The sequence below is a fragment of the Poeciliopsis prolifica genome, unplaced genomic scaffold (assembly GCF_027474105.1).
Source record: "Poeciliopsis prolifica strain line A6 unplaced genomic scaffold, Auburn_PproV2 SCAFFOLD006, whole genome shotgun sequence".
Taxonomy (NCBI): Eukaryota; Metazoa; Chordata; class Actinopteri; order Cyprinodontiformes; family Poeciliidae; genus Poeciliopsis; species Poeciliopsis prolifica.
The window spans coordinates 14,873,936-14,896,717 of record NW_026562381.1 but is presented as its reverse complement, the minus strand read 5'-3'; the positions used below and the strand labels follow the sequence as shown (position 1 = coordinate 14,896,717).

Below are 22,782 nucleotides of genomic sequence, written 5' to 3'. Positions count from 1 at the left end.
CAGAATGGACCAAAACGCGTCAACCCATCGGTGAAAAAATGGTGACCTTCATGGGAGAAAAATATACCAAAACATACTTTTTTTTTTTCTTTAACTATGAGTTGGCATATCAAACAGCAATTTCTTGGGTAATTGAAAAATTGTATCATACTTAGGGAAACACGTTCAACTAGTCCAGGAACCTTTTAAACAGTTGAAACCAACATTATTCATATGGAATAGGAAAGAAGCCTCTTGCAAATGAAAAGAAAATAATTTAAAAGGAGGATGACTAGAAAGGAAAATCTCAATTTTATTGGAATTATTTATGCCCTTGTCAATGATCAATGGAAACACCTGGAATATCATCAGTCAAATCGGTTTTATAATGGCAGACCAGCTTTTTACGTTTTCTCAGGTATTTTGATGCCTTATCTTTGGTGATGAGCTCCCACTTTTTGAAATTAGAAGGCCCAATTGCCATTGCCTCAACAAATTATGAGATTTTTAAAAGATTACTTTCAATCTGAATCTGCCAGTTGTCTGAGTAATTTTACTCTCAATAGTACAGATTATCTAAAGATGTGGATTATCTCAATTTTGAATCTTTTTCTATCAAACTCACGATAATAAGTAGCATTTAGTTGGTGCTTTTCATCTTAAACGTTATGGGAGCAGAAACATTTTATTCTCAAAGAACTTTTAAGTTTTTGGTCCATCTTTGCTTTCTGAATAATCTCTAATATGTGGAATCTGTTTATAGTATTCTGTTTATAATAATCTGTTTATAGTATACTATACTTCAAATCATATAGTATACGTCTTGAAGTGAAAATATTAATTCTGGAAGAACAGACATTATGTCCTCATATCTTAAAAAATAAGAGGATGCTTTATCTTCTCTACATGATTTTAACTTGAATTCATTTGCAAACAGCTTTTATCCTAAGTGAATTTATACCAGTTTAATGGTAATATTTGTGTTAAATGAAATGTAAAAGTGCTGCTTAAATGTAAATTCTATGATCATGTTTTCAAATGTTTGACTTCTTAATCTGCAAAGTTTGTGTTAAAGCGTACCATAGAATTCCCAACAGTTAATGACTTAACCTGTGTTTCATCAGTTGATGTAATGGTAGGAAATTTTTCTTAGCTCACCATAAATCCTCCCATAGGCCTCCACTGTGATGCAACATTATGTTTGGATGTACGGTTAGAATTTAATTGCAGGAGCTGCTTTTGTGTGATATTTTCTCTCTCTCTCTCTCTTTCTTTTAAAGATGATGATACAATGACCTCTTTCTTTTATATATATATATATATATATATATATATATATATATATATATATATATATATATATATATATATATCCCCCACAGTGGAAAAACTGCAAATTTGACAGTTGAAATAACTTTGTTTGTTTTGCACTGCTTCAGGTTCAGACCAAGTTAAAATAAATTAGGTCAATATTAGAGGCATTACTAATACTACTTAACACAAGCTGTCATCTCAAACTCAGATCTCTCATTAGACTGTGTCATTAAATAAATTTTAAAAGCTCTCCTCAGTACAGTTTCCTGGCATGAAAATTATTTGGTTTTAGAAATTGGTCCCCCTGCTGTTATAATACAAAGCTTTCAATTAAATTATTGCCAAGTCATTCCCTTTATTTGTTGAGAGGTGTCTAGTTTATAATATGAAATATGTCTTAAACTTTCAGAGCTACCAACTGAAAGGCTGATATATTTTATCTAATTGACAATGTGGCTGTGATAAATAAAGACAATATATTAAGGAAAACTTAATATTTTCTGGTGCCTGACTTACAGAGAATATGATAAACTTAGAATATCTGTATGGTTCCAAAAACATCCTATTCAGTGAGAAGTTTAAATTTGGGGACATAATCCCATTGATCCAGCCTTTCTATAAAAATTCCCCCTTAATACTCATCTATACAATAAGCTGCAATCACTGTAGCTCAAAAGTGGAAAAAACATTTCTTTATTTTCTTTCAGATTTCATCCGATTCAGAAAAGCCTAATCCCAGAACATTCTCCAGAGAGGATCCTGAAATGTTCCCAGGACAAAAATTATATTTCCCAGAATGTTCCAAATCTTTGCTGTGGTCTTCTCTAAGTGAAATTTGTACAGAAAACCCCCCACAAAGAGGCACACAGCAGTACAACTTTAACTTCCCTTTGGATGACGAAGGTCCTGGCCTTCATCTCTTAACTGAATGATTTAGGAATGGGAACACTGGTTTAAGATGATGGAGAAGCGTGATTATCTCTAAAAGGAAACACTCAGTACGTCCAAGGTATGTAGAATACCATGTCAGAATATATGGGATATATTTTGACATCCAACAGAGAACAAAAACTTGAGGATACAACTCTCACAAGTCCATTAAAAAAGGCTTTCGACATTGTGGGACTTTCAACACTGTGGGACTTTTGTGGCTGACATTTGCTGTTGGATCACTGGAGGAACACCTGCAGTCTGGCATACCACTTGATTCCATTTTAACCTTGAACCAGTGGACTTTCTCAGGTCCTGTTGGGCTCATAGAAGTCTGGTTTTCTGGTCTATGCGTTTTGTGGCTCCAGAGAAGGTTTCCAACCATGTTCCCGAGGCAGTAATGCACTTAAAGTCTGTATCTGGTCCTTGTGTAACCAAAGCAAGACTTAAGTCTGTTTTTTCAACCTAAAGTCTAACTTTTTCCCAGGGTGTGTTGGAGTCTAGCAGAGCTGTCTATTGTCACTGAGGACTTCAGGGCCCAAGGTTGGAGAGGAAAGTCTATGAATTGAGAACTTTTGAGTGTGAACTTTATTTTTAAAGTTCACACTAAAGTTGGCATTTGTTGGCATCTACAAGTTATGACCTGCAATGTGCAGGTCATAACTGCACTGAAGTGAAACAGTCAAGACAGAAGTGAGAGAGAAGCAGCTTGGTAGAGAGTAATTTTCTTTGAGTTGTAAGCCATGGGGAAAAGCGGATATTCATTTCAGTTCAGATATCAGTCTTGGTCTTGGAAGAGAGAGAATTGAAGGTGTTTTGGTGACCTGTGCTAGATAGTAGGATGGAACAGAGGTGGATGAATCTATCTGTTCTTGTCTACAGCAATGCAGATGCTGCTCTTGTTCCTGGTGAACAAATACAAGAGCCAAAAGGCAAACTGATCTCAATCCAATCCATCCTCTGGGATGTGTTGGACAACCAAGTCCAATCATTGGTGCCCTTCTTGCAACCTTTAAGACTTGAAGGATTATTTACCACATCACAGTTTCAGGGATCAAGTTAAGAGTCCATTCGTTGATGGGATAGGTTGGAAATCAAATGGGAACCATCAAATTCCTAGGCAGGTGGTTTTAACTTCATGCCTGATTGGTGTGAGTCTAGACTTGTGCATTGTGACTTTGAAAGGGTATCCAAAGAATGAAGACCAATGAAATATACCACACTCTGCTTTCCTCAATTTGTCTCTGTCTTGTTTTCTGGATCAGTGAACAGTTTCATATCAGTTTCAAAGAGTAGAATGTCTTTTATTCTCTTATCTTTATCCAGGATCAGCAAACAGGTGAGCAAAGCAATTAGCAGAGCAAGAATAAAAGCTCGGATCTCCTTCTGAATCTATCAAAAAATAAACAGTTTAATATATTTACTTACACAAAAGTCTCCCAGGATGAATATCAATAGTGGTTGTTCAATCAAACCTAAAATTGCACCAACAACTGATAGTTTTGTCTGTTTTTCCTTTAAAGATTGTTTTAATTGATATTTTATCTTCGCTCATTCTGTCTATAACAGCATGGCTGGTGGCTCACTGTTCACATATTTCTTAAAAGATAAGATTCTTTGTTTTTATGCCAGCATTGAAGCTTTGTGACTTCAAAGAGACATCATCAGATGAATAGGCAGGAAACTGACCATTGCCTCTCAGTGGAGTTTAAAACAGACGTTTTGTTTTTTCCCAGATTTCTATCAGTGCAGCTCGGCAATAAACAGACTCATCTCTTGAGGAGTAAACAGTTATTGGGGGGGAGGGGTGGGACACGTTTCAAAAATTTAATTTCGTCTTGTGACTGCGGAGATGATAAAATCACGGTTTTTAGTGGTGCAGCAGTGACACCTGCAGGTGAGTTAGAATGTGACATGTTTAATGACTAAACGGCTTTTCTTTTATTTACGTAAACTGCGTAAATACTGAAGGATTGTAAACTTCACAGCTCCTTTATTACCATCGCACTGACGGAGAAAATATAATGTATTACTTCGTATTTGACTCTGTAAACGTTTAACTGACCATTGCACTGAATACCTGTGTACTTTCATTAAAATATGTAAACAAACTGTGACCGTTTAATGACTCATTAAACTATTAAGAAATTATTCTAAGTGCTCTGGTAGTTTTTAACATATATATTTTTTTTTGTGTTTCTGCCACCTCTTCATTACATTCATCTCAAATTATAACAATTAACCCTCAAATAGCCAGGATCACACCAGTCAGATTTTGAAAGCCATAATAATATGTGACCAGTGTGTTCTGTTGGTCAGATATAGCCCCCAGAAACTACAGTCCACTTTGTGTAATTTACAAATTGCACATGTACATAGATTAAAATATTCAATAATAACACATAATAACAGCCCAAACGAGGGAAATATCTGCATAATATTGGAAAAGCAATTTCACTTTCCAGTGCAACTACATCTGCATTCGTATGAAATTTCTAGGTTTTCTGATTGTCGTCTTTTGCAGCTAACATATTTTTTTTTTTCTCTAGAAGCTTCTGTCTTGAGTAAAATGTGAGTTTAACATTTGCTTGTTGTCATTCCAGAGTCTGTGAGGTATTTATCAGTCAGAGGTCCTGCTTTTGTGATGCATAACTCTATGACGGCTGTGTGTGTACTTTACAAGATTTGGAGACATCTAGTGTCTAAACTGAAAACTACAGCAAGTTTGTGTTATTGAAACTTGTGATTTAACAAGGTAAGAAAGCTATAATTATTTGCAAAGCAAAGCATTGTTGTTCCAGGAAGGCAATTTCAGTAACCAGGAAGACCTCCAAAGTTCCTCCAATCAAGACTATGTGTTTCAAGACACCTCGCTCAGTGTTTCCTGAGCGAGGTGTGTGTGTATATATATATATATATATATATATATATATATATATATATATATATATATATATATATATATATAGACTCAACACTTGAGGGATGAGTTCTAGTATTAAAGTTGCAGAATTTCTAACTTCATGAAGACATCATATAACAACTTGCTGCCTCTTGAAAATTCAGAAACTCCAGAGTGCAATAAAATTCTATTTCTTCTGGAACTTTTAATGAGAAATTATTTAATATCTTTCTGAACTTTTAATTGCAAGATTTGTGAACTAAAAGTCACATTCCTGTACCATATGAACCTCCACCCTGTTCTGAATAACTGTTTCATTTGTTCTGCAAATATTGGAAATGATATCTTGCACAACGCCCATTTAATATACTGAACAGTAGGCTTCAATGATTGATATTTATTTCCCTGCCCTGATATTTCCTCAGTGAGGGCAAACCACGGTGATGGAAAGAGCGAACGTGCATGCACACCAGGAAACAGCAGGCTCTCACATTAGACTCAGAAATGTCAGGTCACTGCAGCAAGAAAAACCAGGCTGAAAATTTAAAACTCAAAAGCATGTTAAATAAATACAGACATGCCATAGATCCACTGTCAGCAATAATGTTTGGCTGTTCACACACTAGTTATTAGAACAGAGGGCAATGTTGTTCTGCTGGATCTCACCTCCCAGAGGCGAACAATAACCTTTTTGTGGCTTGGTTTTTAAAAGCCTGTTTGAGTCGAGTTCTGGTTCGGTTCCCTGAGACTAAAACCAGGACAAAGTCCGAATTTACTCTCCTTTTCAACAGTGATTCTCTGCAGCTTGTTATAAATAAAAAAAAAGACAAAATCTTACTGTGGAGATTGAAAATCTCATCTGTCCCTATTCTCAAATTATCCCCAACTTTAATGTTATTGTATTTTGTCCGTTGGTTCACTCTTTCCTTCACCCAGAGTGAGACTGGAATGGCTGTGGTGGCTTCCAGCAGCCCTTCATCTTCTCATCAAAGTTTGCATTTGATCTTTATGACTGAGCCATGAGTTTCCAATAGATTTAATGAGAATAGGCACTTCAGTTGCACTCAGGTTTTTTCCGACCAACAGATATTTCCTAAAGCCTTTGATGGTTTGGAGTAATCTCATTGAGGGTGGCTTACTTCCCTGATGTATCTGCCTGCTCTTAAAGTTCCACTCTGTAGACTAAAGATTATTTCATCTGACTTTCATTCCATGATTCTTCCTGAGACATTTACAAAGACATATTTCTCTTTGATCTATCCTCAAAATGATTCAGTCTGTCAGTGCTAGTTCATTCAGCTTCAGCAGAACAGTGTCACCCTTGGATTTTCTGAGGTCCCATAGTTTTTTCTAAGCTAGGGTCCTTTCTCTAAACATTACCAACTTCCTTGTCTAACGGAAAATGGGCATAAACTTTCACCACAATATAATCTTAAGAAAATGCATTAAAATTTTTATCCACCCTTTCCCTAAAATCACTGAAGTCAACATCAGTGATCAGCTTATTTAGCACAAGATCAGAGTAGGAAATAGACATTAATTAAGCAAAGTAGGAAATTTAAAAGAGTTTAATAAAAGACCTTTGCATTTATTTTAACTGAGCACTCCAAAACCCAGAGAAAACTTCATTAGAGTAGATCTTTATCAGAAAATCCTATAACAACTTTTAAAGAATCTCTATTTTTTTTTATTTCTTCAGTATCTCAGAGAAACACAGCTGAGGGTAGCAATTTAATCTCTAGCCCTTCACAAATTTATGTTCTTGTTTGTATTAGTTTTTCATTGCATGTTGCATTAGGCAGACAGACTCCCCAAGCTCCCCTTTTTTAACTCCCCTAAAAAGAAGGTAGTCATTTATAGGAGACTAGCTCTCTGATTTAATTCTGATCTGGGTTCATTAAAACACCATACTGGGAAACTGGAGAGAAAATGACGTTCTACACATCAAGAGGAAACCTACTTAGCCTGGAAACAGTCTGCTGTATAAAAATATCCTTCTTCCATTCCCTCTGAACATAATTGTTTCATTACAGCATTGGAGGTAATTAGATCTTGATCTGTGTTTGTACTGTTTTGAATGTTGAGATTTTTAGTTATTAAAAATATTATCTTTCTGTAAACTTTGACTTGTCAAATTTGTTTGTATAGGTTATCATTTTCTGTGTGATTGAACCCAAATTTTTATGTGGACAGAGAAAAGGTTATATAAATAAGGAGCGAAAGACTAACTGCTTTGCAGGTGTGTTGAGTACCAATTTGAACCAGGTGCACTGGAAAGAGCAAAAGAGCAAGTTTTCACAAAAATAACACACTATAAAGTGAACCATAGAGTACCAAACAACACAACTGAAACAAAACAAAATCCTGAGCATAATTGGATGAAAGGAGCTTCCTTTGGTTTCGTATTGAAGTTAAAAGTGAGGAACTCCTTTGCCTTGATGAACTCTGGGAAAATAGTACTCTTATAAAACAAACCATAAAATTAATCATGAAGTTAAATGACTGGCAATCATTGGAAAGGGCAAAAAAAGACTCAATCCAATGAATCCTGTCTCATTTAGATTACAAGAAAGTTGAACATTTTACTCTTTCAATGAGGCAGATTTTTGTGGAAAACTGTTTAAATTGCAATTTTTTTATACTAATGAAGAATTGACTTTGTTGTACTGTCAGAAAATAGAGCAGCTTTGGTTCTCTACAAACAGCTGAGAATAAATCAAGATCAAAAATGTCCTCCGAAGACTGGTGGTGTCAGAATATGTTTACAAAAGTATTCATTAACAAACTGTTAAAATATCAATAAATAGTTCTGTATGCATTTGATGAGTACTTATTGTAATTGAACAATAGCAAACATCTTTTCAAATTAATATAATTTGGAAGAATACATATAAAAACGTTTTGATTTGATTCAACTTTTAATATTTGAGTACCCAACTTTTACATTAAAAGTTCTACTTATGTGGCTTTCTTCAGGCAAAACAGCCATATAAATACTTTTGACGGTCCGAATTTGGTCCCTGGGCCTTGAGTTTGACACATGTGACATAAAGTGTGGTTTGTTTCTCTTTAGATTTTATGAAAATGTAATCCTAAATTATAATTTACAACTACTTGTCAGCAGTGGTTCTGGACCACTGGAATCATATGGACGGCAAACAGCTGAGAATATATCAAGATTCCTTCAAACAATAAGTCTGAGAACCAGTTTTGTATAAATGAAATACTTAGAAATGAAGTAATATGCATTATTCCAAAAATTGGGAACAGCAGGACAAAACAACAAATGGATGTTAAAGAATATTTATCGAAACAGTAAAACATTATCCATCAAACAGCTTTGCAAACTTTCTCTTGCTGCATTTAAACATGTCTTCTCCCCATGCCTCATCCTAAGTAAATTAACTCAAACATAACTTCATGTTGATGTTTGCATCCAAAGCCTCCTGAGAGCTGCTGGTCTTCTCTTATAATCCGTTTAGCTCAGTATCTCCTGTGCAGAGGTAATCTACTTTGATCCTCGGCCCACGACCAGAACACTGAATCTGTGTCAAAGCAGCCAGCGCCTGTGCTGCCCAAACTATGAACGCACATGCACTGCTTGACTCATGTCCTACTTAACATCCAGGCAATAAGTGCTCTGATTACAGAAGCCACAAATTGTCAAATAACAAACCTGAATAAACATTTATGTCGCTCAAAGCCAGGAGGGGTTGTAATTATCCCTCTGTGATGTTATTTCACAGGAGTGCAGAAGTTCAGCAGCAGGAGTAATTTCATTGAAATTTAAACAGTTTCCTCCTTCTTCAGTTACAGTTTTCCTTAAACCTGTCTGACCTGAACTCGACCTCTCATACGTGTAAACAGACATCACACAGCTGTTTCTAGAATCTATCAAGATGTTTGGTTCAATGTGCAAAAAACTTTGAACATCCTCATCCTGCATTAATGTTATACTGCTACCTTGATTCTCTTCGTAAGATCTAGAGCAAAAAAATGACAAAATGGTGTCTTATTACAATTATTTTGCAAGGTTGCCCAAAGAGAGTTCTGGAGGTCATTTGTGGTGCTCAGGACAATTTTATGTAAACCACAGTTCTAAAATTTAGTATATTTGTATTGCCAGCTTGGGCCATTGATGAATACACAAATTTAAATAAAACTGTTAAAATTAGTTTTTTACAAATGGTCAGAATTCATAAAGGCAAGTTAAATTATTTTGGATTCACGTACTGCAACATTGGGGTAAATAGTAAATTATCTTTGAAGCAGGACAGATTAAACGACTGGAAAAATTTGTCACTTTTGTACTTATGTCTGTTAACATGCTTCACACATTTTTATTTAACTATGTTGTTACGAGTAATTATCATGATTCAGTCTGACTTTTTTGGTGCGCCCTCCACCTCCGTGTCTTGCATGAAGTGTATTATGCGCGTGGGCTGACCTTTTTATAAAACTTGGCTAAATAAAGCAAGAGTGAGACAAATTTTGTTCTTGTTGCTGAAATTACCCACATTAAACAAATCTAGACAAAGATAGCTAAGTTGAAAAATTAGAGAGATTGTAAGCTGTGCTTATTTTATTTTTTCACCAGCCAAACCTAAAAGACCCTGTTTATGTTTTGGATCTACAATGATTTACACATCCATTTTCCACAGAAACCACACTACTTTCCTTGTGTTTAGTTCATTATGGAGCATAAAAAAATAAACAATAGTAGTTCTTACAATTTTGCAAAATAGAAAACAAGAAAACTTGCTTGGCCACAGAATACTTTTAACTTGACAGTTTTGAATGCCAATGCAAAACATTCAGACTACTGCTCTACTTGGACTTTAAATGGACCTGTTTGCCAGGCCTTTTTCCTTTGCCTTCTCAGTTTGCTTTCCTTTGCAGACCTCTGGGAGATTTACAGAGATTCTCCAAAAAGTAGTGGGCAAAGATCCAAAGAATGATCTCTGAGCACAGATTAGTAAGATTTAGATTTCTGCTTTACTTTATGAAAAACTACCTTAAATTTCTGCTTAACTTTAGATCGCTGTGACATTCAATTCTTATTTTGCTACTATGTTCCGTTTTTGACAAAGTTGCTGCTGGATGTTAGTCTTATTAATCAGGAGATGCTATCTCCTTATGAACAACATTTTATGTAAAGGGATGTACTTTTTACCTCTCCAAAGAGCTGCCTGGATTATCCCAGAGATGCTTCGACTAATATGTGAACCACTTCTTTGTAATTTTTTTTCATCAAAAACCTAAATCTAGTAATAACTGTGTAAAATCATTCACTGGGCTTTTACACAGTATAAAAGCTCTGTGTAACTGTTGCTTTTGTCTTTAACATAGGAAATTGTAAATCTACATAAAAGAAATCAAATACATGAAAAATAATTTTGAAAGTTATTTCAGTACTCAAAAAACAAAGATAATAACTGTGTTATAAAGAAAAGAAGCCACCTTAAAACTGTGCTTTGCCCCTGAAATGTTTTTTTTTCTTTGCCATCATTGCAATGCATCTTCTTTGTTTCATGCTTTTATGTCATAGTTTTCACCTACAGCTCTATTCAGTTGTTATTGTTGTACTTTTAAAGGCTTGTACTGCTCATACGAGGATGGTAGTAGAAGTGACATGAGTAATAATAATAAGTAGTAATATATGTTTTAACATCATGCAGGTCACCATTTTAAGATGCTGAAACGAATAACCGTCATCAGCAACTCTTACCTACTTTGTTTTGGTAGTATCACAATATGACCACTAGATGGTAGTGTATACTCATATTTGTACACCAAATAACAACGTTTGGCATAAAGCTGTATGAGAATATGACTTATATTAGATAACCAATTTTAAGACATAAAACTGAACTTCTGTTTTTTATGTAAGAGTAGACAATTTAAACTGCTATATTTATTTACCAGTCAATGTACGTAGACTGCAAATGAATGACCACAACCTGACTTTTGCATTTGTAATCTGCAAAATACCCTTTAATAATTAAAGGGTATTTTTCTTTACCTTTAACTTAACTTCTTGTAAAATTTAGTAATATTCTAGATACTTAATATAAGACTTTAAATGTTGAAATTAAACAACATAAAGCGTGAGACTGACATTATAATTTTTACAATGTAAGGCATTTAATGTATCAAAATAACTATCTTTTTTCTTTTTTTTTTTATTAAGATCTTCATTTTGAACACCCCTCTTAAATCTAAATGTGTGGAAAATATTGTCTTCTGGAAATGAATCCAGCTTTAAAACAAATCTCCGGGGGATATCGCTACCTGTACGTTTGATTGACACTTTCCACCACCAGCTGAGCTTCCATAAGCAGGGCCGGCAGAGGGCGGGCAGACAGAAGACAGGGCATCCAATGGGATCAGTGATGGGAGGGAGTTTGTTCCACTCCAGCTTTGTTCTAACTTACTGGGACTCCTGAGCGCAATATGACTGGAGCACCGTTATTCCCCGGGACGGTGCGCGTTTGCTCAGCGCGCCCTAACTTTTTATAAACTTCTTTAGGCATTTCCAAGGATCTGGAAATTTTTTTCTGGCTTTTTCTAGCAGCGCAAAAAAACAAAAAAAAACAAAACAAAACAAAAAAGCAACCAAAAGCAAAGGCAATCAGAGAAGCTGAAATGAAACTTTCCTGATCTGCAGGAATAATTTTCCTCCATCCAAAGGATTTTGTTGCAGCTGGATGAAATAACACTTGTGGAGTACTTCTGGGACACTTCAGTGCGGATAGAGGGGAAGAGCTGCTGCTGCTTTTCTCATTGAGTTTTGGCTGCAGAAAACTTTGTGGAATACAATGCTGTGGAGGCTCTAACTTTTGTAAAGTTGATGCATCATCGGCATGGACTCTGTCTGAGAAAGGTGGACAGGTTGACTGACCATGGCGCTCACAGTTAGAGGCTTTGGCCGGTTTCATTTTGTTCTGCTGATGCTGTGGACTCTGCCGCGGAGCTGCGCGTCCAGCCAAGTCCGCCAAGAGTTCCGTGTCCTGGAGGAGCAGCCTGTCGGAACCTATGTGGGCACGATAGAGACCAAGCCCAGCTTCACGTACCGTTTCAGCGAAAACCACAAACTTTTCGCGATTAACGGCACCACGGGAGTCATTTCCACATCATCGGTGATTGACAGAGAAGTTCTGCAAAGTGATGTCATTAACGTAGTGGTGCTATCCAGCCAGCCGACCTACCCCACGGAGGTCCGAATCGTGGTTTTGGATATTAATGACAACTCTCCGGTGTTTCCTGATGCGTCCATAGTGGTGTCCTTTAAGGAGGACGCCAGCAGTGGGAGACAAGTAATCCTGGACACTGCCACGGATTCTGACATTGGAAGCAACGGAGTTGATCACACCACTTACAGGATAGTGAAGGGGAACGAGCAGAGGAGATTCAGTCTGGATGTTACAGTCAACCCCAGCGGGGAGGGGGCATTCCTGCACCTCGTCCTAACTGCTGGACTGGACAGAGAGGTTACCCCCTTCTACCAGCTCCTGATCGAAGTGGAGGACAAAGGAGAGCCGAAAAAGTTTGGCTACCTGCAAGTAAACGTCACTATTCAGGATATAAATGACAATCCCCCTGTTTTTGAGCTAGATCAGTACCAAGCCAGTGTGTTCGAGGATGCAGCAGTAGGTTCAAGCATCCTGCAGATCACAGCATCAGATCAGGATGAGGGAGCCAATGCTGAAATCAGGTACTATTTAGATGAGGGGACACCTTTTCAAATTGATCCTAAATTAGGTACTATTATTATAAAGGAGGGATTAGACTATGAGATTAAGAAAGAGTACTCACTGACCATTCATGCTGTAGACAATGGTGTTCCCTCTCTGTCAGGCCGGACAGAAGCCACAATAAAACTTTTAGATGTGAATGATAATGACCCCGTCGTGAAGTTCAGGTATTTTCCCACCACTTCTAAATTTGCCTCCGTTGATGAAAATGCACAGATAGGCACAGTTGTAGCTCTGCTCACAGTTTCAGACTCAGACTCACCCACAGCTAATGGCAACATATCTGTTTCAATCTTAGGAGGCAACGAGCAGAGACACTTTGAAGTGCAAACATCTTCTGTGCCCAATCTAAGTTTGATTAAAGTTGCGAGTGTGTTAGACAGAGAGAGGATTTCCTCATACAATCTGACTGTTTCTGTTTCAGATAATGGCAAACCTATGGCCAGGTCCTCCTTTGCCAGTCTGGTTATTTTTGTGAATGATATTAATGATCACCCCCCAATATTTCAGGAAACACTGTACAGAGTAGATGTCAGTGAAGGAACTCCAAAAGGCAGCTACATTAAAGGGGTTTCTGCAACAGATGGTGATTCTGGGCAGAACGCCAACCTGAGATACTCTCTGGTGTCTGGAAACACTTTGGGCTGGTTCTCCATCAGTGAAAACAGTGGCCTGGTTACCAGTGCCACTTTGCTGGATAGAGAAATCGCATCTGAAATTGTGCTCAACATTAGTGCCAAAGACCAGGGGCTGCAGCCCAAGATTTCCTACACTAAACTGATAGTTAACATCACGGATGTGAATGACCAAGTGCCTACATTTACTCAGAGCACATATCACGTTTCTCTGGTGGAGCATGCTCCTGCTGGCACTGAACTGGTGCTGTTGTCTGCCTCAGACGACGACCTCGGGGCCAATGGAACTATCCGGTTCTCATTTGACGCAGAGACCCCTGCCAGCATCCAGGAGTTGTTTCGTCTGGATGCCGTGTCGGGCCGATTAAGCACAAGCGTGGAGCTGGACAGGGAGCAACAGGCCTCATATTTGGTCCATATCCGTGCAGCAGACGGAGGCAGCCCCCCACTGCACTCTGTAGGAAATGTCAACATCACCATTTGGGATATCAATGACAACAGACCAGTGTTCTATCCTGTTCAGTATTTTGCCAATGTGAAAGAAAATGAACCCTCAGGTTCTTATGTGACCACTGTTTCAGCCACAGACCGTGATTTGGGAAAGAATGGAACTGTCAAATACATCATTACAGCAGGAGACACTTCCAAATTCCGTATTAACAGCAATACAGGGAAAATCACTACTCTAGTACCCCTGGACAGAGAGGAAAAAACGGCTTACCAGCTGCAGGTGACAGCAGCAGATGGAGGAGGCGTGCGCTCACACACCCAGGCCATTGTGACTGTAACTGTTATAGACACACAGGATAATCCACCTGTCTTCAATCAGAGGGTGTACAGCTTTGTCATGTTTGAAAACGTAGCACTTGGGACAGTCATAGGCACCGTGTCGGCCACCACACTGGACCTAAACACAAACATTTCCTATCTAATCACCTCAGGTGATCAGAGGGGACTTTTTTCTGTGAGCAATGCAGGCCAGATCACAGCATCCAGTCAGATAGACAGAGAGGAGCAAGAATTTTATCAGCTTAAAATTGTAGCCAGAGCCGGCGAGATCACTGGAGAGGCATTTGTAAACATAACTGTGAAGGACTTAAATGATAATGCTCCTCATTTTATTCACAATATGGAACATGTGAGCGCTGTGGAAAACTGGAGTACAGGACATGTAATATTCCAGGCAAAAGCATCAGACCCTGACGAAGGTCCCAACGGCATGGTGAGCTACAGCCTGAAAGAGAACCCAAAAGGCCTGTTTCACATCCATGAGCGGCATGGTCTGATCACACTGACTGGCCCGCTGGAGGTCACAACAAGCTCTTACGAGATCGAAGTCATGGCTGCAGACATGGGGCTTCCCCGGCTAACCTCCAGCCTCATCCTGATCATCAGCGTTTATGATGTCAATGACAACTCACCTGTGTTTGATCAGCTCTCATACGAAGTCATCATTTTAGAGTCTGAACCTGTCAACAGCCGGTTCTTTAAAGTGCAGGCCACTGACAAAGACTCTGGTCTCAACGGGGAGATTATGTATGACATCACCAGTGGCAACATGGGTGATGTGTTTGGGATTTTTCCAGATGGACAGTTATACATAAAAACAGAGCTGGACAGAGAGATTCAGGACAGATATAACTTGGTGCTTGAAGCCAAAGACAGGGCTGTGGAACCACTGAGCGCCTCAGTAAATGTCACTGTGATCCTGGACGACGTGAACGATAACCGTCCTCTCTTTAATAGTACTAATTATGTGTTTCATTTTGAGGAGGAGCAGACGAGAGGATCGGTTGTTGGGTATGTTTTTGCTGAGGATAAGGACTTTGGCCCTAACAGTGAGGTCAGATACACATTTGAAATCCCGCAGCCCAATTTTGAGCTAAACACCATCACCGGGGAGCTTACCAGCACACTGAAGCTGGACCGTGAGTCACTGATGAGGCAAAGGGGTGCTGCTGTGTTTAGCTTCATTGTCATCTCATCAGATCAGGGTCTCCCAAAACCCCTCAGAGATCAGGCCAAGGTACAGGTTTACATTCAAGATATCAATGACAACCCTCCGAAATTCACCAAAGACGTTTATCAGGCCTCCATCTCTGAGTCAGCTCAAAACATGACTCAGCTGCTGCGGGTCTCTGCCTCAGATGTGGATGAGAACAAAAATGGACTTGTTCATTATCACATTGTTGAGGGAAATGAGGAACATCAGTTCACGATAGATAGCAACTCTGGACAGGTGACTTTAGTTGGAAAGCTGGACTATGAAACCACTTCTTCTTACTCACTTAAAATTATAGCTGCTGATGCTGGAACTGTGCCTTTGTCTTCCTCTTGTCTTCTGAGCATTAGCATTCTGGATGAAAATGATAACTCCCCATCCTTCCCTAAATCCTCCCTGGCTGTGGATGTGCTAGAGAACATGAGGATAGGGGAGCTTGTGGCATCTGTTACTGCCACGGACGCAGATTCGGGTCGGAATGCAGACATAACATACAGCATCACAGCCACAAACAACCACGGCACTTTCAGTATTAGCCCCAACACCGGCAGCATCTTTCTGATTAAAAAACTGGACTTTGAGACACAATCACTTTACAAACTCAACATAACTGCAAAGGACAACGGTAGACCTCCTCGCTCCTCATCCATACCTGTGGTCATTTATGTGCGGGATTTTAATGACAATCCTCCTATATTTGCCCCTGGAGACATTTTCAAATCTATCCCTGAAAATCTTCCTCTCTCAGCCTCGGTCATGACCATTATAGCTCACGACACAGATGCAGACATAAATGGACAGCTACAGTACTCTATTGTTCAGCAGATTCCTCGAGGGAGCCACTTCAACATCGACCCAAGCTCTGGGCTCATTTACACCAATAAGGAAATTGACAGGGAGTTTTCTAACCTGTTTGAGTTGACCATCAAAGCCACAGATCAGGCAGTTCCAGCTGAATTCCGACGATTTGCATTGAAAAATGTCACCATATGGGTTACAGACCTCAATGACAATGTTCCTACTTTTGTATCCCAGAATGCTCTTGTGGCTGAGCCCAACATTGTTATTGGCTCCATCCTGACAACAGTGATGGCCCTAGACCCTGATGATGGGGAAAACGGGGAAGTGGAGTATGAGCTTCTGGAAGGGGATGCAGACACCTTCATTATGGACAGGTACAGCGGGGATATTCGCCTGGCTTCCCAGCTGGTCCCATCTCGACTCATGTACACTCTGGCAGTGTCAGCAACAGACCACGGCACCGACCGTAAGACCTCCAGAACTGAACTGACAATCATCCTTCAAGGGATAGATGGACCCGTTTTCTCTCAGCCCAAATACATAACCATCCTTAAAGAAGGCCAACCGCCGGGAACAAATGTCATCTCCTTGGATGCCTCAAGTCCAAGGAGCTCTTCATCAAAAGTGGAGTATTTCATTGTGGCAGTACGGAGTGGAGGAAAAGCCGTTGGACGCCTTTTCACCATTGGACGCCACACTGGAGTGATACAGACTGCTGCGGAGCTGGACAGGGAACAAGGGTCCGACCTGTACCTGGTGGACGTGTACGCCATTGAGACAGATGCCAGCCAGCCCAGAACACAGCGTGCTGAGGTAAGAACATTGCTGACTGTTTTACTCTTTGAAAGCACCTAACAGGGAACTTAAATTTAGCAAAGGATGGCTTGTTTGATCTGCTTGGCAGGGGAAGGACATGAACTCAACTACTGGCAGTTATTTGACATCAACGCAATATGATTAATAAATTCCAAAGTACTTGTATAATAAACTGCCATTCTAACAGAGATCAGTAAAACAGGCTTTTATTTTGCTATCATGGCCCTGATAAAAAGGTAGTCTTGCATGTCTGCTTTACAAGCTCCTTTGTTACTTTTACGTCACCAACATATTCTTATCAGTGGTTATATGATGTGCTTTCATATAATATATGTTGTAGAAATGAAAAAGAGTCATTCATGTGGTCTTGCCGTGCAGGTATGCAATATCGGAGCCTGAATTTTTCTGTTTGAGCTGCCTGAGGGTGTTTTGGCACTGGGGTGGTCTTAGAGTACCTTTATTCCACCAGGAACTGCTCCACTAGCAATAAGTGACCAAAATTGTCTGACCTCCTCAGACTTTCTAAAAAGATGTTTAGGTATAAGAGAAACTTAAGTTGCCCTGTGAGTTTATTTTTTTTTTTTGATATGTAATGTAGAAACTTTAGGCCTGATTTAGTTAGCTGATGGCTTGCTGCCAGTGAAATCAAAACCAAATGTGATTTTTTAAATTATTTTATAAACCATTAACCAGACCTCATACACCTTGCTATGAGCAGCTACAATAAAAATAATAATAAAAAAAAACACAAAAAGATGCAAGCTGCTTCTTTTCTTGGAGATTGATTTGTGTTAGTTGTAAATATCAGAGACAAAGTGTGATATTATGTTAGCAGATGTAACTAACAGTTTGTGAAGGTCATATTGAAATATCAGATGTTCTCTCATTTTTCTTCCAATTGAGATAGCAATCTGCTTCTCTGCTTACAAGATTGCTGAGTTAAATAGAGAATAAAGAGCTTCACTTTTTCATAATCAAATCTTAAACTTTGGTTTGGTTTCAGTCGAGGCTTGAATTGTGTCATTATAACAATCCATTTGCTGGAAAATATTATTAGTGCCCTAAAAAGTCCTACACAAACAAAGTTCAGTATGTTTTATTGGGATTTCATGTGATAAGCCACTTAACAAAAAAATGGAACATAGCTGTAAGTTAATATTTAATATTTTTAAAAATTAAAATCTGAAAAGTGTGGCATGCATTTGTATTTAGCCTCCTTAGCCCCTGAGGTAATACTATGAATGACACCTGCAAGTCATTTGTGTGTTTGTTACATAGGTCAGGCTTAGTCAGGTTAGGAGTGCATATGTGAACATTCATTATTAAGTCATGACCCTAGTCCTCTGTTGGGTTTAGGTCTGGACTTTGACTGAGCCTTTGGAACATATAAATCTGCTTTGATGTAAATAACTCATTTGTAACTGTTGCTGCATGTTTAGAGTCATTATCTTCTCTCATCGTAAGTCATATGCTGCCTCTAAGAAGTTTTATTTCAAGTTTTTCTTTTAGTTACAGTCGCTTCATCTATCTTCCTATTAACTCTGACCACATTTCCTGTCCCTTTATCAAATAAGCCAAATATTTAACGTACACAATTTGTTGACAGATTTTCCCACCTGAACTGTGCACATGTGCAGCACCTCCAGAGTTGCCATTTACCTCTTGGCTGTATGATGAATGTTCTCTTTGCAAGCCTATCAGTTTGCACAACACAGGAATCCATTTCCTTATTAGGTTACAGCTGTTTTTTTATTTTTTTTTTCGGGCTACCAGCGTTAAATGTGACAGAAAACAAATATATCCCACACTTTTCAAATTGCTATATGTGAAAATTTCAGAATCCATGTGTTGTCCTCCTACTTTCAAATGATGGATTACTGTCTTGGTTTTTTGCAAAAAAGTGAGATGTTTGTTGTAGAGTAATAAAATGGGGATGAGTTCGTTTGAATATGGTTTAGTTTTGCACTGCAGTGAACTCAACATCCAGAATGAATGAGCAGGTCATATCGAAAGTGTTTGATGTCCTCTCTGTCTGCGAGACCTAATAGCACTACAGCATAAACCTACAGACTTAGACTAATGTTTTTCCACTGCCGTGTTTATACACAGGATACCCAGTAGCAACTGGGGGATCATTTCCATCCCTGGGGTTGTGACCCTTTCACGTTCTCAGTTTCTCATTTTCCCCCCATTGATTGGATGGATGAGGGAAAGCTGGCATGTCACGCTATGCTATGCAGCATGAGTGACATTTTAAAAAACAATTCGGACAAAAGGAATTCGGCTGGAGATGCTTTATCGGGAGAAGCGATCTTAAAACACCTCACAAACTTTGTCAGTTTTTGTTCTTTGCACCAGCCCTGCAGAACTGTTTCTTCCTTCTGGATCGCATTTGGGTCATATGCTGCAAACCTCATTTCAGTCTGCATGTATACCAACAGTGGTACACACTGTTAGACAGCCATAATGGGATGTTTCCATTTAGTAGCTTCAAAGTGACAATACTTAATTTCTTCTTGGATGACCTCATTACCCATAAATCTTTCATTTATTTGCAACGTTTGGTAAATACGATGAGAAAAAAAATCTTGGCAGACATTTTATCTATTGTTGTGGAGGAATTTGCAGATTTAAGGAGGATGTTTTTTATTTTGCTCAAAGGTTTTGCCTCATCACATCCTGTGTTGTTCTTGTTTGGAGCAGGGGAGAACCTCCACCCCCTGAACTCCCAGTGGATTCACTCACATCTGAATCCCATCCAGCGCTCTCCGTTCCACTCTGGGCCACGACTGGTGTCACAGCACGTGTTTCTCATCAGGCGTTAAGCAGCCTCAGATCACTGGAATGGGGTTTGTGTGCCACCTTCCTCATATGAATCGCCTTCAGTTTGTTACATTTACAAACAAATGACGGGAGAAGTGATTAGTTTTCACAAAGAGGCTATTTAACCACTGGCATTTGATCGAAATGGTTTGACTCGTGTCAATTAGATGAGCTGATCAAAGAGGAGACTGGCCTGCTCTCCAAATGTTGGAAATTCAGAATAAAATGTGCAATTTATTTTATTGCACCCAGTTCTTATTTTAACAAGTTTTGTTTGTTTACGCGGATGTGGTTGGCTGGACCAAACCTTGGCTGTTGTATCTCTCAGAAGGAGCCAATAAATAAACACTTGGGCCATGATACTTTCTGAAATATTTGAAAGGATACTACAAATGACTGTTCCACCAGCAGTAACTTGATTATTGATAAATAAAAGAAAACATCCTTGATTGCAGATAAGCTGCTCCAAATTAAGCGGAAGATAATGAATGGATGGACAGATGGATTTACTTCAACTAAATGGTTGTGACACCCTGTTTCTTCTCTTGTTCAGCCCTTTTGTGACAGATTAGCTGCTGTGTTTGGGATCATTGTCCTGTTGATGACCAATTTTAGTTGAGAATAATGGGTTATGCTTGTGTCAGTGACCACAAGGTCCCAGAGACCTGCTGCAGCAAAAGAAAGCCCAAACTATGACTCCTCCATCAATGTGTTTGAAAGTTGGTATGAAGAGTTTGTATTGTTTGGTTTTCTCCAAACATGATGCTGTGCAACATGGCCAAATATTTTCAATGGTTTTATGTAAATGTTCCAGAAGTGTTTTGGTTCATTCAAATGCCAACTGAGCCACATTTTACATCCTAACTGAGGCCTGCAGAATTGTTTTCTGTTTTTGACATTTTCACAATTTAAATTGTGCGACTGGATAATTTGATAAGCTTCTTTAAGGTCAATAACTGTTCAGCTAAGAAGAACCTGTAATTCATACTTTGGTGCACATTTAGGTGTTTCTTCTGACTGAAAGAAAAATTAACTTTTTGATGTTGTCCAGGGAGAACCCAACTTCAGCCTGAAATCGAAGAAAGGGATCAGGGTGATGGGAACGAAAGATAAATTGTTTTAAATTGATTTTGGAAAAGTATTTTTGTGATTACACCCAAGTAATTAAAAAAATTAAAGAAAAGCACGTTTTTATAAATCAATTCTCCTTCTGCATTTCTTTGTAATCTTTTCAGAGATGTCAGCCTTGTTGACTGTCTGAATAAAAGACAAGTATCATAATTTTGAGCGAAATTATGTAAAAACCAAAATCAGCAAACCACCAAACACCCATACTTTTATACAGGTGACCACACTTCTTCATGAACAGCTATTGAAGATTGTAGTCAGTTTTTTTTCCATCACTACGCTTATAAAAACTTTTATGTGTTTATCAAGCTACATGTTTAGTATTCCATCAGCCATTTGTTTATTTTCTGACAGAAATAAAAGAACACCTCTTCAGAATAATGCAGATTTCCCTCGTTTCTGTTTATTACCTTTGTTTTATTCCAGTGTCTCTGTAGCCATAAATTGGCAAGCAAGAAAAGCTTTCTGAACTCCCTTCTAATCAAATTGAAGTGCTGTTATTCTCTCAGAGGCCCAAAGTGCCACATCACTTCTTGCCCCCTCCTCTTAAAGGCATTGTTCCCTTGTAAAGTAAACACAGTGGAAGCGTTTCACAGGCCCTCTTTGTTCTGCCTTTTCAGATAAAGTGTTGTGCTGCCCCGTCAGGGACTTTGCTGGACTTTTATTATTCTTTTGTCTGTGCCAACGTCTCACCCTTGCAGATTTAGGAGTGTGCATGGAGTCTCCTGACAGCCAGCTCTCCTCCCCTCTCATCACCTGTAAGAGTTGTACTTGGATTTAAGAAAAGAGTGTGTTCAAGGTTTCTTCTGGAGATGTCAAGTGGCGAGGCTAAGAGCTGTAGAAATGGAGGAAGTGTTGTGGCGACAGGGTTTCTTAAAGGGTGCTTATTGCAACTAGTCATGGGAAGAAAGCAGGGAGGGAACAGTTCAGGGTCTTCAGAAGAAGCTGGGTAATTTTGGAGAAAACACTGGAAAGGCCCAAAGAATTTAACTCTAAACTCTGTTCAGTGGTTGAAATTCCCTTTAAATTTAATATCCTTTACATTTTGTAGCATTACCACTTAAAATCTGAAAAGTGTGGTGTGCTTTTATATTTCTTCTTCTTGAATAAAATCCTCTGTAAACAGACTGGAGGCTTCTCTTTTGTAAAACAAGCCACTGTTTGTGAACATATATTATCAAATCTTGACACATATTTTCAGTTACATTTCAGATAGCCTACATTCAAATCTGGAGAATTTTAATGCGTCAGTCTGCTGATGTTTATGGACATTTTCTGCTGGAAGGTGAACCTCCACCTCAGGGTCAAGTCTTTCGCATCCTCTTAATTTTTCTTCCAGGATTGTGTTCTGTGTTTTCCTCTTTCATTTCTTAAAGCTTAGTTTTGGATTCATCAAGAATTGTTAATTTTGTCTTTAAACATTGTTTTCTTATCACTCCAAATTTGTAAAGTTCATAACTTTTAACTTTTTTTCCTCCTTCTTACTTACTATTCAATAATTATTACATTTATTCCCCAATTAAATTCTGATTTAATTGGGAATAAGTTTAAAAATTATTTATCAGACAATGTGCTATAACTTTATTAATTTGACATTGAATATATTATGAGATAAAAATTCATTTATGTGTTTAAAAAAGTTTAGCATCAAGATCTAAAAATCAATAAATTGTCTTTCTGATTCCATTTTGTGCAGCT

General features: G+C 38.5%; 1 protein-coding gene across 1 annotated transcript in view; it reads left to right on the top strand.

The window, feature by feature from the left end:
* Nucleotides 1-11,597: 11,597 nt before the first annotated feature.
* Nucleotides 11,598-22,782, top strand: part of LOC129360800 (protocadherin Fat 4-like) — a 120,210-nt gene continuing 109,025 nt past the window's right edge. The window contains 1 exon segment of the mRNA XM_055031218.1: nt 11,598-17,130. Coding sequence (XP_054887193.1) covers nt 12,028-17,130 — 5,103 coding nt within the window. The 5' untranslated portion in view covers nt 11,598-12,027.